Here is a 19373-nt window from a genome sequence, read left to right as displayed (position 1 = left end):
GAAAACCAATAATTATTCCTTTTTCTTCCCAATTTCTCCTCCTATGTGCCCAGATTGAAGCTTACTCTTCCATACCTTTCTCATAACCATAAGTTTCTTAATAGTGTTGAAATCACTGAAGGTAGAGAATAATGTTTGAATGGGAATTACTGGAATTAGTGTTAATATTGGTGTCCATTTGACCAGTGAGTGTGAGAAAAAAAGGAAGACTGCAGGTTATTTTATTAGGTGCTTTTATTTCTGATGAAGTGAGGATTATCCTCCAGAGATGATAAGGATAAGCAAGGAAAAAAAGAAAGGTTAGCAACTAAGAAAAGACTTCCAGAAAAAATGCTGAGACAAAACTCTTAAGAATCCATTTATATTGTTAAGGAAATCTCTTCAAGAAAAACCTTGAGAGAACACTTTCTTTTTTTTTTTTTTTTAATAAAAACTTAGTTCCTTCTCAGATATTTGGCACTCCTTAAAATCTGCTGGAGCCTGACGGACTATTCTGACGTTTTTAATGCACCTGAGAGTAACTTCCAAAATATGCCTTCCCTAATGCTAGATCTTGCCAAGATCTTTCAGATAAAACTCATTGAAGTTTCTAGGACAAACCGATGTAGCAAAAAGGAACCATAGAAGAATTTTCAAAATACGATTAGCACCTCTTTCTAAGTCCCATATCACAAAAACATCTTGGCCAAATCACCTCCAATTCAGCTAAAAGTATGTTCTCTGACAACTGACCACCCGTGACGACTTTGAAGGATAAATGACCTCTTGTGAGATGGGGGAGCTAGTCAGAAACTATCTAATCTAGGCATTTATCTGTGTTCTCAACCATGTGCTTTGAATACTTGGTTTTATAGTAGAAAGCATATCTTGGGCTTAACTATGGACAGCCTATCTGAATTCTCATACATAATACATGTGAGAGAGCAGTAAATATGTGCTGGCCCAATGTGGTAGGTAGGGTTTACTGGCTTGTTTAGGAGAAGCATGTTACTTGCCACTTGCATGTTATGCATGATGTCTCAAACTAATGGCAGTAAATCCTTTATTCTGCCTTAGACTATAAAGTATTGTATATAAGCCATATATTAAAAAAAAATCAGTGTAAAAATGTTTTGGAGTACTCAAAAAAAATTATTAGTATGTATTTTGGAGTCTGTCTGCTTGTAAAAATGCTTCATACCATGGGTCCAATGAGCTTACTTACAAAAAAATCACCTAAAACAGCTTTTCCATAAATAATGTTATGATTGAAGTCTAATATCTTGAGTTGTTTCTAGGCTGGAAGCAGGCACTTTGGGTCACATTAGGAAACGGTGAATCTTCCCCCTCTGTGAATAAAGAAATCTTTCATTTTGGCTCTCGGAGGTTACAAAATATAGACCCTTAGGACTCCCTTTGGCCTAGGACTGAATGTGGATAATACTGCAGCTCAGTCATATTATGTGAAAAGTTGGGAAGAAAAAGACGCAGGTCTGTCAATTGGCTTTACAGAAAATAAGTTTCTGAGATATCTGAGGTAGAACACTGTCCCTGTTCACCCAGGCGAGTGCATACCGTGCAAGTGAAATTTCCAAAGGTGTGTGATAAATACTGTTTGCGTTCTATTTGAAATTTTCTCTTGGGTATCACCGTCTCTCGTATGGTGCATGCCTATATGCATGCATATGTGTGTGGACTCTTGTGTGGGGGGCATCTGTTTCGTGGGTACTCTGTGTATATATATATATGTGTAAATATCAGTACATGTGCACATACACACACATTTACATTTTAAAATAAATACCAGAAATGAGATTTATAGATAGCTTCCCTCACTTGCTTGTGTGGTGTGTGAGATGTGTGCACACACATCTACTGGAAAAATGTGTGTGTTTATAGTTCTGTATGGGCACAGATGATGCGTGTGTGTATACAGGCACAGACAAACATACACTCAAATTGCGATACATTAGAACCACTTAGATCTGTAGGACTCTCTACTGACTTCTGTTAGAATATCAGCATAGGCTTCTTGTAAAAATCATTAACTTTGAGTTATTCTTTCTTTTTTCTGAATATATATTTAAAATATTTCTGGGCTGAAGTGAGATGTAATGGAGATTTACTCCACTGATTGACACTGAGGAGAGTTAAGTCCCTGGAAAAATCAAGGTATGCAGCTATGCTACCCTGTGGGTGCGCCCTACTGGACCTTCCCTAATACTCAGTCAGTTCAAGCCATGAAAGTTATTGTCAGATCATTCTCTTGAATTTCTGCTGTTCCAGGAAAGTGCCAAACTACTGTAGAGTTCTTTAAAAAGGCTTGCAAGCAAAAACTAGGCATTGCACGGCTTCCTATGTTAAAAAAAAAAGATACTGAAATCATTTGATTAACTGAAGATGCTACTTCATGATTATTTAATGACGTGGTGGGAGTTTTAAGCTTGTCATTCATATTGTCATTTGTCTGAAAAATGCCTTCTGAGTGCTGCTTGGCACTGAGGTGACCAAGCGCCGCGTTACCGTCGGAGCCTGTGTCTGTCCAGCTGTATTGTTAAATTTGCTGTGTCAGGACATTACTGTGCAGCCCTGGAGGACCCTACAAAAGACATTTGCAGATGAGACCTTGAAACAAGCGCAGCCTCAGCGTAATTGTAGCCAAGCAATTCCACAGAAGGAGTTTCTGTGTGTGGAATCCGAATGTCCAGCTGTTCTTAGAAGGATTACTAGGGCTTTAATGGAGAGCACAGATGGAATCAGTACTATTGTCCAGAGTATTCTAGGGCAGAGGCTAAAATGTGAAGGATGATCAGTGGAGAGCTGATTGGAAAGAAAAAAAAAAGTAAGAAAGAAAGAGGGGAGAAAGAAAAAATCCCCTTGTTCTGTTAAAAGCGAAGGGATTGGTGCTGTCCAATGGTGAGGGTGCAGAGGAAGCCGTTCCCAAAGCTTCCTTTCATGGTTAGCAGGCATTGTAAAGATGGCACAGGTCATGTGTTGGGTGCAGCTGTTTAGAGGTTCTTACAGAACTGTTAGGGACTTAGCGAAGCCCATTATTCAAGGCACTACGGCAGTTTTACTGGATATGGACTACTGCAATTGTATAAGCTCTCCACTGTGTGAGTACTAATTTAGAGTGCTACCATAAGCCAGCCATACAAGCCATGCTTCCCAAGAATGAATGAGCCATCTTGATAAAAAGGCTCAGAGCGCACAGCTCTGACTTTTAGTCTTAAAGGGACCTGATGTGTTTAAAATTGATCACATTTTAATGAACAAACTCACTGGAAAAATATTTTGGTTTTGTATTGCTAAAATAATCCTTTTGCTTTTAAAGAAAGATGTCATACACAAAGACTTTAGGTACATTTTCATTTGCCTTACCACATGTTAGACATATTTGTAGTTACTAATTTGTTATAGGATGTTAAGGTGTTACTAATATGCTCATGTAAACATAACAGGTTTCAAGGCCAGTCAGTAAGCCAACATTTTATATCCTAAATCATTCCTTTAGGTGCCAAAGGGCCCCATGATTTTTTTTATCCAGAACTATTTGGCTGCAGGAATGCAGCTGTTTTTCATTAATGATGTCCATGCACATACACAAGCAATGTGTTGTTATATAGCACTACTGTCTTTTTACTTTCTTGCCTGCCAAGAATATGAGAACTCTATTAGGATCTATAATGTAGTTGCGACGTTGGTTAGTGAAGTCATTCTCTGTAGAATTCTTACCTGGATGACTTAGGGTCAAATCAGAAAAAAGGGATTTTTTAAGGACTTAGCCTTTGGAAACATCTAAATTGGGGGACCCAAGAGAGCTTCCCAAGTTTGCATGCACATCCTGTTCAGCCATAATGTAGACTGAGCCACTAAGAGCTTTAGTTCAAATTTGTGATCTGAAGCTCTGGAGCTATCTAAACTTACATAGATAGCACTGGCTGATTTGATCTGACCGTTTTCTGCAGTTCTCCTTCTGTGCATGCTCTAACTGCTGCAGTCTAAACACCGAAATGCTTCGCTCCTGCCTAAGGCTCGTCAGGATCCGGCAGCAAGGCAGAGCAACAGTCACATCACCTGAAAGGCTCAACCACCAGGCATGGCACCTGAGGCACAGCGACAGGACCAGAAAATGTACCTGCTTTCTTTCTAACTTGCAACAGTAAAAGAAGGGGTAGTCCTTGCTTTTTTGTTCAGTAGTCTAGTGGAAGCTTGAGCAGTTGCCCAAGAAATGGAAAGAACTGGATTTGGACTTTTGTTTCCTTAATGCAATATGCAGTGTGTCTCTGACGTCCCAGGAGAGAATCCTTAAATCCAAAGTTAGGTTGGGGACAAGGTCTCTCTCCAAATCTGCTGAAATTGGGCTTTATGCAGAATGAGACACACTGTTCATGTCAGAAGTGGAGCAAAAAAGGAGTAGCATAGCCCTATATCCTGCTGCCGATGACATTTGAGCCTGTGTTCTGCTTCACAGATGCCTTTTTTTTTTTAATTAAAGCTTTTTTTTTAGTTTGGTTATTTTTGGCAAGTACCACTGGGGTCATTTTGTATTGACTTCAGCAGAGCAAGAACTCAAAACAAAGTTCCTACAGGTCAAATTTGCTCCTTAAGAAAATAATTATTATTACAAAGACCCCTTTATGAGCTGAATACTACTTAAAAGCTAAAAGCATTTATAAAATCAAATATCACTTTATGTTTTCATCATGTTACTGTTGTTTTCCTTTTTGATCTCTTGTTAGTATCAAACTAAGTTTATTGAGTCAGTTCTGTTTGATAAGTTTCATTTCGCTTGTTCAGCAGCATTGCCAGAGTTGCACTTTTCAGATTCACAGCTCTGAGTGAACATACTCTCAGTGACTGACAAGACAAAACAAAAACAAAAGGAGAGGAGAAATTATTAAAATATTTATATTTATATTTGCTTAGGTAGAATGTTTCCAGAACTGACATTTGGAGCAGAAAATATGTAAGGATTCTGACACTTAGTTAAAAACAAATAAAGAACTTAAATCTGTTCTTATTGACGTGTCAGAACTTTCATTCACTTTATTGTGAATCATGTCTACCACACAAAGCATGTTAAGTATTAGTGACCAAATTTTAAAAAATGCCCACTTCCAGTAAACATTTGCGCAATTGTTTGTCTGGAGAGAATAGTGGGAGTGTCGAATAAATCTGTGCATCTCAGCAAGCGAGTGAAGCCGGTGCGTGAGTGACTACTGCAGACTGCTCTCTCTTCAGTACTGCTCAGTGGCATCAAGTGCTGTCATGTCCTGTGACATGACCAGAGCCAAGAGGTTCGTCAGTTCCACAGGGGCTATGGCTGTCCCGTACTAGCATGACATAAAACTGCTGCTTTGCGTAAGTGAGCCTGAGCAGTAGGCCCCTGGTTTTCAGTTGTGCCGAACATCCAGCCCCACAGACTTCATGGTGGATGAAAACTTTGTTCTCTGTCGTAAATAGTGCCAAAAGAGCTCTCAGGAGTACTTTCTAGGCAACGGTGTTTCAGAATAAAAGGTAGTAGGATTAGATCAATTGTTCAAAAAATGCCCTTTTTTATTGCTTAAGAGAAATGGATGGTTTAAGAACAAAACTTAAAAATGAATTCCTAATGGCTGTGGTTTATGCTTAGACAGGAGTAGATGGAAAGCATTATTTTAGTATTTTCAGAGCTTTCTGCAGTGCTCTGTTATATCCCTCTCTCCCAGACACATCGCATCCACCTTTTCTTTTACTATGCTAATGCACAATTAAAAGCATTCAACAGATAGAGAAGAATAAGCCAATAAAGTATGCTGCTAGTAATTTATTTTCATTAACTGGGAGTATGTAGAAGTACCCCAAAGAGCAAAGTGTTACTGGAAAGTTGTAACAGATAAGAATCTACTGACTGCCTTTATGTAGGACAATAGGTCTTGTGAATATTCTGCTTCCTCTCCAGGCAGTGAGCTAGTATGGTTAACCAAAATTGTTGAGTAATTGTTCTGTGGTTGAGAACAAAATGCTGAATTAAACTGTTCCCAGCACAATAATTGTGTGATTACAGCATTTATGTTGCTGGCCAAAAGAACAGTCATTAGGTTTGGAAGACTTACCAAAACCACAGGCACAAAAAAAAAAATGCAAATCACATGTAAATTGTCCTCTAATACCTATAGTGGCTTAGAAATGGAACTAGAGTATGGTATGTGTATATTTAAAGGCAGGCATACCAGAAAAATGATTGTACATTCAAGAACTACTTCAGACTAGGAAGAAAATATTCAAAGATTATTCATTTTCATTATGTTATACTTTTTCCCCTCTTGAGAGATCCTACACTTCGTATATTATAAGTGTATTCTGCTTTGTGAATGCCATTATATTTTTGCCTGCTGCATACCAATCAGATATTGTCTGTGAGTTGTAAGGTATGTTGGACTCCCACACCTAACTAAATCTTGGCCCAAGCCGATTCAAAGAGCAATATACAAGGGAGGCAGGCAGCAAATGTTTATCCAATTGCTGTAATCACCAGTAAAATTAAAAATTGATTTATGATAGGTGCTCTTGTTAGGTAGGTAATTTCCTTCTCCATTGCATGGTCCATAGCTAGAAGTGCCAAAGAAACAAGCACTTTTAACCGTTGCTTTTTTTCCCCCCTCTTGTTGTTTTTCTTCATATTTCTATTATTAAAAGAGGAGGAGGAGGAGGAGGAGAAGGAACTGAAAGAGACAGCAAAAAAAAATGTTTAGGACAATCAAAATTTTTGTGCCTGAAATTCAATGCATTAACAAGCTGCGGGATTTGGGTTAGCTACCTGACTGCACACAGAAATCAGATGATCAGCTGTCTAAATTCTGTCATTTAAGCTACAGTTAATTGTGCTTTGAATGCGTTGCTGTCACAAAATTGTAGGCAAAAAATGAGAGACTGTCTTCAGTCCTATTAAAAAAAAAGTTCCCAAACAAAACTTCTCACAAACATCTGTGTATGAGGAGGATTATGGTATCAAGAGGGAAAAAACAGCACCAGAACATGAACAGAAGAGTTGCTACATATATATTTAAATAATCTTTCCTCTGCAACTTGAATCCATTTTACTTTTAAAATTGAACTGTTAATGGTGAAACTAAACTCTATTAAGGAACAATTCCACTGGCAAAGGGGACAGTTAGAAACAAGTATGAACAGCTGAAAGATTGAAAAGAGGTCTTTATTGTGCATTTCCCTGGGCGGTAATTAGAGGCTATCCAGCACTAGAAATGTTTTTCACAGAGGCTTCCACTAACATTTGGTCTTAGTTTTCCTGGCCATTTGTCCATCATATTTAAGTGCAGGCTTTTTTAAGATCATGTAGAAAGGAATAAAACTCAATATAAATTAATAATAATAATAATAATAATAATAAAATGTCATCTTCAGGAAAGAATTACAGTAAGTTGTTGTAGCAACTAGCGCTCCGAAACTGATGTCACTGCAGATCAGCCATATATTGAAACATGTATCTGATTTAATAATACTTTAAAAAATCAAAAAAGGAGGGGGCATTCAGAGGGCTTAATCAGTGGATTTAAGTCTAAGATTTTCTGAGCAGACCCAATTCTGCCAAAATCTACACTGATTAGGTGCTAAAAAATGTTTCTTTCCCTGTACAGTATTAGATTGTATACTGTTTTATTAACTACATCCCTCTAGCTTTCCATTTAAAGAAACAAAGAGGAAGTACAGACTTCTAGTGTAGAATTAACTTGTTTTCTGTGTCCTTTGTGTGTGTGTGTGTATATATATATATATATAAATAAAAATTTCTCTCTTTCTAGATGGTATGATTTTAAGTAAATGACTTTGATAAGACTTTCATGTTTATTTATACCATTGCACTATTCAGGAACTGAATGGGTTTTGAATTTCTGCCCACTACATGATATTAAATAACCCCTATTTCTTGCCCACTGCCTACACGTTAGAGTTCTGTTTGTTTTAATTAATGATAATCCACTTGTCAAAGAGATACTGAGTGCAAAATACATCTTGAAACCTTAGGATTTTGACTGAAATAATACCTCTTCCTCCCTCTATAGTAATTTTACCTTAAATCATATTAAGGAAATAAGCACAAAAAGCCCTAACCAAAATAGTAAATAGTTATTATAAGGCAGAATTCTAATGCTGTCCTTGTCTTCTGTGTCAACCAATCTGAGTAAGTAAAATTTCCCCATTAAGGGCTATGAAAGTAGAATTATTTCATGTTGTTTGATCAGATTTAACTATTTTACTATAGTTATGTATAGAATCATTACAAGCAATGTGTCATACATGACTCATAGTGAGTGACAGTGGAAGAGCTGAAATAGAGGACCAGATTGTGGCAACACTGCAGTGCAAGAGCGTTAAGAGGGAGGCATCAGTACAGGAATAGAGGAAAGCTTTAGAGAGCTATCACTTCCCTTTACTCCCTAAGCCTGCCGTAGTGGGGAAGAAGGAGCACTGGGATGAGAAATGGGCTTGCTGTTCAAATCTTTTGCTTTCCACTTAAGCACCACAACCTACCCACTTGCTTCATATTTCATCCTCACTTACTTTATAGTCCCTCATTTCGTTAAGCAGTGTTCAAACCATGGGCTGATTACCAGTCTTGATCCGGGACTGCCTCAGCATTGTTAATAAAATAATGTGTCCCTTAATGAAGGCAGTTCACTATTAAATGGTTTAGGCCTCAGATATTGTTCTATTCATGAATTTGGAATTCAACACCGGACTTTACCATTGTGTCAAAAATGCCGTCATAGCACTTGCCTTTGTCTATACATGGTTTTAATCTGGTGGCTTCCATATTAGCACTGGTCTCCCTGTTTTGGAAGTTAAAAGAATCCTTTTTTAGAACAATAGACAGGAAAAATATTGCTGCAACTTATACATCAAAATGATTATTTACTGGGATTTTAATATGCAGGTATGGAAAAATCAACAAGAGGTAAAGGGGGAGGAGGAGTAGCTGATCATAACACAGATGCCTCTGAATGACTTTATATGATGAAAAATACTGGTTAGCCCTGCTTAATATTACTCTTGCAGTTCATTATTTGATCATTTGAGGGGAATGCACTAAGCAAATCTTTAAATTCCGTAATTTGTGTGCATTTTTGCCCCGATTCCGCAAGAACATACACCTATACTTAGCCATATGTAAATGAAGGGGCTTACTGTAGTCAATAGGCTCACAGCCCAAAAGCTGCATTACTTCAGTCTACATCGGAGTAAGAACCACAATTAGAATAAACAAGTTTCTTTACTTAAGCTGCATTCCCAATCTGAAAACAGCATCTTGGGCAGGTTTATAGCCAAGTATTCTAGAGAATGCGGTGAGGAAGATCATCCTGCTTGCGTCCTTTGTGTGAGAACATTGACAGCAATAGTTTTGGTGTCAGGATGTGCCCAAAGGTGCCTCAAAAGGGCTGAAGGCAAAGCAGGATGGGGCATTTCTTCTAGCTAGCAGAATTTATTAGATGTCAAAAGGAAGATAGACTTGCTGCCTGTGACAAGGTGTAGTAGTACAACTTATTTCCTTACCTGAATCTGTGGACTTGCAACATCCACAGAAGTTCCTGCAAAATTAGTTTTGGATGCTTTCTCTTCCTCTACATCCCACACTAGTGCTAAGCCTTGCTCCCATTCATGCTTGTTCTCACAGGGTACACATTGATTAATAATATTAAGATTTGCAAAGTCAACCTTGTATACATTAAAATAACTGTGCAGAGACAGGAAAAATCCTGTAGATTCCACACACCTCTTTATACTGTTAGACCTGTCAGTTCATTTCTAACAGCCTGAAAAAAAGAAACAGCCACCATTGAGCACAAAGTGGACACAAACTATCGTATGTGCTCCTCCCTGCTTACTCTGCAGCAGAAGTTAATATTGGACCTTCTTTCCAGGGCTCTTTTGACAGCAGTCCATGATACTGTTGAGCAAACGATTTTGACCTGGCCAAATATAAGCACTGGATATTCCAAAGAAGTTTCTTTGGAAAGAAAAAGAGCTGGGTTACCATACACTTGCAAAAAACAGCCACTTCAGTCTCTTTGAACACCAAGTGGCTTATCAAAAAGAAAAAGTATACAAGTGTCTTCTGGAATGCTAGTATGAACAGTGGAAAGGCAAATATACTAATTTTGGTCTCTGATTCTTTATAGCCTGTTCAAAAAAATATGAGGTTCATTATAATTTGAATAATTGAAACAATATGTAATAGATCAGCTAACCGTAGAACAGAGTCCACATTTGCAACTCAAGAAATTATCCTACATGCTGTCTTTTAAAACGCATCAGGAAATCTCACACCTGTTTTCTTCTCGCTGACAAATGTTTCACTGAATAGCTTACTGCTAGAGCAATCAGCACTGGTCCAGAGCTCATTGGGCAAAGCATTAAAGAAGCATCTGGATACTGTGTGCTCCATCATATGCTGTGAGGTAGAATCAGTTATTAATGTAAGATCATAGATTTTCCACTTCGAAGGAAGTGACTTCGCACATTAATTCCTGCCACACAGTTACAGTTGCATTTGGGAACAAGTTGCTGTAAGCCAGCAAATATGCAAAAAGGGGGCAAAATATCATATAACTCAGCAGTTGTGACAGTCATGAGCTTGTGGCACCTTTATAGTGCTGGCTATCCTTTTGGGAAGGGTACTACAACATAAACAAGGTGACTAGGTGCTTGGAAGCTAGGGCATAAGAAACGTAGCATTTGTGTGAATTTTAAACAAGATGAAATAAGTCAGTTTGGCCCAAACACTTGTGATCATTCCTCAAAGGCCTATTTTGTGTCCCCCCTTCTAATTTTTTCCTCTTCATGCAACAAATTACTCAATCAACCAAACAATGCATCTTTTTCCTCTACAAAGAAGAAAGAGCAAATCGAGTCTTGCTCCTGAGCTGTGACTGCCTTTGATTAGAAAGGGCTCTTCTAAAAGTGCACTTCACTCTTCCAGTGTAGCTGTTACCTGAATTATAGTAGCTTGCCCCAAAAGTCTTTTATTTACCTGAGCAACCCACCCACTGGGGTGTTGCATAGCCTGGAGCAGCCATTTCTGCCTGAAGTCGTAGGCTTTAGACTTAAAACAGCTGTATTTTGGAATGAATTCCAGTTTAGGCTTTTTTTATTTCAGTGGCCTCCCTACTCTAATTTTTCAATCGAGCCAGTGCCTTTAAATGCCTTCGGGGCAGAATTGCCCTGTAGATAACTTCCATGCTAAGTGGCATGAGCATGAATACTCCTTGTTATGCATCATCCCAAATGGAGATGATTGTTATGTTACTGCTTTTTCCTCCATTGTATGTTTTCTCTATACCAAATCAAATATAAAAGAAGTGCTCTACAGTTCTTTATTTTAGTTAAATAAATGAATAAATAATATTGCTTTTTCCCTTGGAAGTATCCAAGAGGTGTTCATTAATGGAAAAGGTTTTTTGGTTTATGTCCTTCAAAGTGCTGCTGAAGGTGTCTCACCGTGTTTGTTTTATCCCAGCTCATCTAGTTCTGTAGTATGAAGTGGAGGAGAGAAGTCTTTGGAAGCAAGTTATTGACATATAAACAGCAACTTTTATTATTTGGCACTTTAAGGCACTTCTTTTCACTTTAGTTAAAAAGGCTAAGCATGTGTCCGTTTAATAGTATTTAAAGTCCTTATGATGAGATGAGTCTGAGATGGGTGCTGGAACTGACACCTGGATTCTCTTGCAGGACTGAGCAAAGACAAAGTTTCCAGGTGGAGCCTGCTTGCTTTTTTAAAAATGAAAAACTTTTATGTAATTTTTTGAGATTCTTTTCATTTTTCATGAAAGTTCATTTCTTGTGTTTTCTGTTAGCCAGGACACATACCTGTCAGTTATTACCTGTTAAGGATTGTCTCCATGTTCTGGCAAACTAATAATTTTTTCCACAGTATCACTCCAAAAAAGCTCTCCAATGCTAGTGGAATTGAAATAGGAGGGATTTTTTTTCTCCGTAAATGGCCTTATTTATTCTTCTTCAAAGGTTGAAGTATGAAAGCATATTTTTCTAAGATCCGTAGCACTGCATGCAAACAGTCGTGAACAGTGAGGTGCTACTATTGAATGAAGTGGGGTATTTAGAAAGGATGAATTTTAATAAGTACTGATATGCATTGGGTATGTTCTGATGCAGCAAAGGAAAGAATAGTATTTAGGGCCCACGTTATCCACTACCGAAAAATTTTCAGGTAGTGCATAGGAAGAAAAAGCCTTCACAAAATCTTTTCTCGGGGATCCACTACACTACTATTTCTAGCAGAGGTGTGAGCTGCCCCTCAGTAGTGAGGGCAAAGTATTAGGTCTTCAGAGCCTGGGGAGCATGGGGCAGAATCTGCATCACTCTGTCTCCCTAGTAGCTTCCCAGCAGCTCTGCACCTCTTCTCCCTTTATGTTTGCTTCTTAAGTACCCACGAGCACCCCATAAAGAAGCCACCTCAGGCTTCCTAGGAGAGTGATCACTGCATTACACAGATATGCAAATGTCCTTGACATATAGATTTAGGACACACGCTGTAGATTTAGGGAACTGACCCAGAGAAAGGAATGAGGAGAACAACATTTTCTTTTCTTATTTTAAACGTCACTGGAAGGGAAAATAGCAGATTGTAGTTATATGAGGACATATATTTTTACTTCTCTTAAGATAGATGTGGGGGGGGGGGTGTGACAGAGGGAGAAAGAGATGGCCAACACATATGCTAATTAAAGAATCCAGTCCTTCAGCATAGTGTGCAGCACCAGGAGCCAAGTGCTTCTGGAGGAGGGGGCCTAATGCAATTAAACATTGTTTTTGAAGGACATATTTATGTCATTGCATGATAAATGTGCATTACTTTCTTTTATGTACGCTAGAAGAGATACTTAACTTCTAAACAAGTAGTGGGCAAGATGATGTTCATACAACAGTTTGAAGTTAAAAGAATCATTTAAGCACATCCACTGTTCTGAAAGTGTAAAATCTGAACTTCTTTGAGGCAGCTGAGAATAACTCAAATGAAAATAAAAATTAGCCACACTTCTACATAAAGGAACCATGTAAGAGTCCATTTAAATGAAGATTTTCATACAGCTCCTGAAGGGCATCCTTTATACAGCTCAAGAGTAAACTACTGCTAAGAGTTTTGTCAGTTTGTAAGGAAGAGAGTCTTGCTTTTATCTGCCATTCTTATTCACCCTGAGTAATACATTACTCTGTGGCTTGTCTTACTGAAATGGAAAGAATTGCTTCTGAAGAACTAGAGGTAGGTGGAAGATCAGTATTCACCCCTCAGTGTGAAGTGTTACATATGGATGCAAAGAAATGTATTAAAATATTTACTTTGGAGAGAGGAAAACTTACACAAAAAGTGTATGCCACTAGACATGTAACGAACAACTATGAAAATGACATTGCTGTAAGTATATAAGGATAAAATACATAAAACTAGTATCAGCTGCCTATGTTAGGGGCCTAGATTTGTTGAAAGTATGGGTTTATACTACTTGAGAAATATTATGAGCCTGCTGGATTAAGCAAGAGTCATGTCAGGGGAAAAACTGAAAACTTCTCATTAAACACTGTGTCAGCATGCATGTGCGTAAAGGGCCAAAATAAGGTTGTACATGCCATTCTGGTTCTGGCATTTTCTAAGCCTTGAATGCTTGAAAACTTCGCAACCTTAAATGTTTCCATAAACTATTCCGTATTTGTAGTTATTTATATGGTGATCCAAAGTGCACATGACATTTTGCAGAAAATAGAGCAGAACTGTAATTCTTAAGTGTTTGCAGTCTAAATTTATATAAGTTACAGCAGGAGGTAGTAACAAACAGTAGGGGTAACTGGTAAAAACATAGTGCTTACTGCTTAGGTAGCAGTGGTAACCATAGTATGTTCCTAAATGTGGTTTGGAAACCAAAATTTAGGTGGGAGTACTACAATTATAATGAAGCTAGGAATGCTGGGAATTTAGTTGTGGCTACATTAAATGCACTTCTTTGCGTGATTTTATTTGTTATGGCCATGTCCTAAAGGAAGTGTACAGATTTGTGAAGACGCTGGCCTGGACTTCAGCAACTTGAATCAGTTTCAAGTTTTGTAGCAAATTTCTTTTGATAAGGCTAAGTCATTTAAGGCCATCTTTTCAAAGGCACTGTATCAAATAAAGATACAGAGGGGCAAGTCCCAAAATTGAAAAACTTTGTTGGACATCTGTGGTTGCCTCAGTTTCCCCCTTGGACAGTAGATAAAATATTTAGTACCTTTCCATATGCTCATATTATATAATTCATTGATACATTCCTTAGATCTAGTCCCCTTCTTTGTGTATTTTCAGTGGCAAATTTGAAGGGTCCCTGATTTTGGTTTGGGCTCCAGGTGAAACTGTGGTGGCGTCTACTGCTGCTAAAATACAATGCTATTACAGAAGATGACTTACTGTCTTCATTATGAATTAGAGAACTATTACTTTCTTGGCCTGTTTGAACTCTTGTTTAATCCATTTCCTTAGGGGGATTATTTCTAATAAACTAAATATCAAGTGGTATGTTTTTACTTCCTTCATTGCAGCCTGGACTTCCCTTTTCCCCCAAATTACTTGTCAAAACTGTGTGAATGAAAGTATTAATTCCCTGACGAGTGAATTGATTATATATAATATTATGGCTCTCATATCATTGTGTTCATTTCTTTGTTATTTTATATATGTCGTATCCCTTTTTCATGTGCGTAAAGTGTCTCTACAGTTTGTCATATAGTACAATAGTACTTCTGGTTAATCTGATATGAAGTGATGGCATTCAAATTAAAAGACAGATCAGGGAACTGTGTGATCAATTGCCATTGTAACAGTAATACATATAGTGACAATAACAGGCATTTGGAATATTGAGTTGGTATCATCCACGCTAATGCAATGAAGCAGATAAGAAGTTACAAGAAATTACACAGAATTATAGCCCATTAAATTCAATGGGATTTTTGTTGGGATTTTTATCAGGATGTAAAATACAATCTTTACCTTTAGGAACTTACAACTAAGAGTATGTAATCATGTAGAGAGACTGACAAGTGAAGATTAGTGACAACTATATATTTTTTTACGTTATTACGTATGTATTTGGATATTATTTACTTATGTCCAGTAGCAGAACAAATTGAAAGGCCTGAAAACAGCTCTGATTTGGAGTCTATTGCATTCAAATTATAAATGTGTTATCAAGAAGTTATCATCAAGAAAACTTTGGAAAGAATGTAAACTATGTAACAAAAAACATTTGAGAGGTGCAAGTAATATAATATTAGCTTTAAAAAAGAAGAAAAAAAAGAGGAAAATACCCTTTGCGTAAAACTCAGAAGGGGGGCCTGAATTCCGTACCTCTTGAAACAGTTGTATCCTAGCAATTCTAGGTAATAATAATAAACGTAACAAAAGTTAAAATGTAGTAGTTAAATGAGCTATAAAAATTAAGAGTCCATAATTTGTATTGCATTGTGTCAGGTAATCTGATTAAAATAAAATAATATTTGCACTTATTTGTATTTGGGAGAAAATGATATGTAGCTGTTTGAGTGGTGCTACATATATTCCAAGCTGGAATGAAAATCACATTGTTTTGACTGAGTTGTTTCTGTATCCATGCAAACCATCCTCATCACTCTGTAGTTCTTACCTCCTTAACACAACAGGGGTTTTGTCATTTGAAATCAGTGGATCCAAAGGCCCCATGGAGAAGGAAAGAGGAAGAGTGATTTGAAAAAAGAAAATGTAACAGTCAGCTTTAAGAAGAAAGGGCATTTTCCTCATAAATGTTTTCCTAAATGGGAATTTTTCAGTGCAGTGTTTTGCTCGTGTATTTGGTAGTCGCTTTGAATCAAGTGCAGACTTGTGCTACATTGTGGGCTTGGCAATGACAATTTGTGTGTGTGTGGTGCTTTAGTTATATTAGCCCTGGAGGCAGAGTTAACACTTGCAGTGGGACAAGAGTATTTGCAGTCATCAGAGAACTTTGCAGTCAGCTTCAATAACATCACTCCATTTTTTTCACTTTTTTTTAACATTTTTTTTGGCAGCAAAGCTCTTAGTAGAACCATCTGTCTTTCTATTAGTGTTTTTGAGTCCTGTTTTGAAGCTTCTTTGCTTGGCAAAGTCACTTTCATCCTTGGAAACCATTTAAAAAAAAGTTCTGTGGCTTTTTGCCGAAGAAGAGTACTATGCAAAAATTCCACACGGCTGTTCATTTTTGTTCTAAAAGAATATAGTTACTTTGTCTTTGTCTTAAAAAAAAAAACACAAAACAACAAAAACATGAGGAAAAGGCAGACATTGGACAATTTCAGGGTGACTGAGTGGGGACAGAGAAGAAATCACATTTTATGTGTTTTTTTTTCTCCTGCAATCCAGTTAAACCACATACGTCTTCTAGTTAACAGGATCAGAATAGAAAGGAGAATACTGAAGTAACAAAAAATGGATCAAGTTAGTTCAGTGAGTGGAGCTACATCTACTGTAGTTTCAGTCCTGATCTTAGTCTCCCACTGCAAGAATTTCCATCAACAGCGCTCTTGAACTCCATCCTTGCAATTTATTTCAGACTCTGAAGGTGCAGTCAGCACACACATAGGTGTTGACAGGTCCTGGCATAAATTAAGAAGTTACATTCCCAAATTCCATATCACTCTTCTGCCCCTCAAGTGTTGGGTGAACTGGGACATCTCCTGGATCTTCAGCAGATTAGGTTAAAACAAAATTAAATTGCTGTACTCTGAACTGTGGCAGCCCAGGAGCTGACACATGTTCTCTTTTGCCAACTCTGCTATGCAGGCAATAACGAGGGGAGTAACATCATGTTATGCTGCTGGCTAAAAAACCTAGTCTAGCAACACCCTAATTCCCCGTGTTTCTTAAGGCTACAGACCACAAACCAAATTTTAATCTGTGATAATGTATCTATACCTCTAATGCCTCAGCTTTACAGTGCCATTACAAATCTTGATGACCTCTCTTTAAAAATGAGTCTTTCTCCCTTTACTGACTGATCTCCTAAGAAATAAAGTTTTACTTGTTAGTACAGATTTTTTTTTTGGTTAAGACCAGCCATTTAGAAGTTCAAGCTAGCAAACTATTCGTTTCTCTTCTGTATGAAATACAAAGATGATGTCCATTTGTAGTAATTAAAAGCTCTGACAAAACTTGGTAAAAGCAACAGTATTAGCTGTAGTGCCATGGCCAACTTCCAGTTTAGATGACTAATTTCTGCATGTCTTAAGTCCCCTGCAGTATTCACTTACAATATAATATTTTCCATTTCCTGACTTACTTACACTGTTGTGTACAGTTGCTGTGCAAACTTGAACAGCTAGCACTTTAGACATAGCTGTATTTTACTTGTGAACAAAGTGTCTCAGCTTTATTTTTTACCATCTCAGAAACTTCATCTTTTCACATGTATGGATATGTGTATGTGTACGGGCAGCAAGATAGTATGGGCTGTGCATATGCTGTGCATTACATATGCACATATTCTTACTTCTGTGTGTGTGTGGATCTTCGGGTATGTGTTTGGGCTTAGTCAGGGTGAAAGTTACTACTTGAGACTGAGATCTAGAAATATTGTTACACAATACAATAAAACAGGAAAAAAACCACCCTGCAATCAAAGAGGACTGAGGCATTATGGACTGGGGGGGGGGATGGGACTGGGGACTGGGGGACTAATTAAATGGGATATAGGTATGCATTAGTGCAATCTTTTGATTTATTTTGGATGAATGTAATTCATATGAAGTGCTATGATAATTAAGATGAGGCTGAATAGTTGATGCTACTGGAACACCCCATTATGGAGGAGCATATTTAGATCTGACCTCTCAGATTAGAAGCAAGAGAAAACGTGTAAGCAGACATTTTCCCCAGAAAAAATTCCACGTTTGATTTTCCCTCTCCTGTTCAGCAGGTCCAGGGTCAGCTGCCTCCATTAATGATTCCCGTATTCCCTCCAGACCAACGAACCCTAGCAGCAGCTGCTCAGCAAGGATTCCTTCTTCCTCCGGGTTTCAGCTACAAAGCGGGATGCAGTAAGTCCTGTAGATATTTTTAGCTGGAAGTACGTATAGGGCAGAATTTCATGCCAGTCTGTATAAAAATATCACCTCGTTTAGCCCAATGGACAAAATCGCTAACTTGCACAGATGACATTCAAATATAGAATTAGTCAGGATCATATGAGAAAAGGTTCTCGGAGAGACAAAGAAGTGTATTTATCAATGTAACAGCGAAACATGCCAGAGGACAAGTAGATTTCTGCACCTTCTTTCCGATAGGTCTTTCTGACAAGTGAACATGCTCATGACCACACATACATACATTCATCTGAAGAGAAGCTATTTGAAACTTCCCAATGAATTTCAACACTGTTATAAGAAAATATGTTTTTTCCTGAAGCAGTCTGCTTACTGTTTGTGAGCTCAGGGTCTATTCTAGTCTCTTTCTTCACACAGAACTCACATTAATCTCAACGGGGATTTTGCACAGAGATCAAAGATAGCATATGCCTTTCAGTTTGATGGACTAACACAAACCATGAGTATATTTATGAGAGCCTAAGACTAAAAAATATAGCATCTACTTTTTTGCTCTTTGAAAGATTTGTATTGTTCTCTACACTCTCCAGATTTTTTGGAAATTTTATTTAAGCCTTCTATAGGATCTCATGTTCCTGTCAACAAGATGCCAATAAATACAAGTTAAAGATTAATCAAGGAACTTCATTTCAGTGAATAGATTTAGCTACAGAATGAATTTCATAGACTTGGTTTCATGCATTTTTGCTTATCTAATTCTTCTGATATCAGTTTCCTACTGAGTTAGCTAGGACTTGCTTGTTCTACCATTCTGTCTCTAGTATGTCTGTTTAGCTTTATTATGTCCATGTCAATGTATCCATCTGTATCACTGACTAACTCATGAATTCATCAGTTGTTTTGAGTTATTCAGTGCTTGCTTCTGCAGCAGCTTTTTAAAATTAGAATGTAAAAAGATTCCTGTAGTTAAACTGGCTTAGCCCACAATTTCAGATTTCTTTCTGCAACATTGTAGATACAGTACTAGAGTGAGAACTTCAGTTCCTTTGGCCACTAATCCCTTTTCCTAATACTTTACAGATGGGGACCACTACTGAAAATTATTGTTCAAAACACTTCACCTCCCTCAGCAGCTGCAGTGCCAAAGCATAGGCTCATTCAGTTCTTCCAGTGATTTCACACTCATTCTTTCTCAGATGGGAGAAGTAGTGATTCACATTACAGAATGTTTAACTGAAAGCCACATTGAATATGAATGCTACCATAACTGTAGGCCTGGAAAAGGTCAG

At 37.7% G+C, this 19373-nt stretch overlaps 1 protein-coding gene across 5 annotated transcripts in view; it reads left to right on the top strand.

Moving 5' to 3' along the window:
- SOX5 (SRY-box transcription factor 5) overlaps positions 1–19373 on the top strand; it is a 487372-nt gene that overhangs the window by 370356 nt on the left and 97643 nt on the right. For 3 of the 5 annotated variants that reach the window (XM_067306144.1, XM_067306150.1, XM_067306155.1), the window contains one exon: positions 17955–18078. In XM_067306144.1, the coding sequence (XP_067162245.1) occupies positions 17955–18078 (124 nt within the window). The remainder of the gene's footprint in view (positions 1–17954; positions 18079–19373) is intronic. The other 2 variants (XM_067306163.1, XM_067306169.1) reach the window with 1 other exon arrangement.

The sequence above is a fragment of the Apteryx mantelli genome, chromosome 1 (assembly GCF_036417845.1).
Source record: "Apteryx mantelli isolate bAptMan1 chromosome 1, bAptMan1.hap1, whole genome shotgun sequence".
In the NCBI taxonomy this organism is placed as follows: Eukaryota; Metazoa; Chordata; class Aves; order Apterygiformes; family Apterygidae; genus Apteryx; species Apteryx mantelli.
The sequence above is the reverse complement of the archived record's forward strand: the minus strand, read 5'-3'. Positions and strand labels throughout refer to the sequence as shown.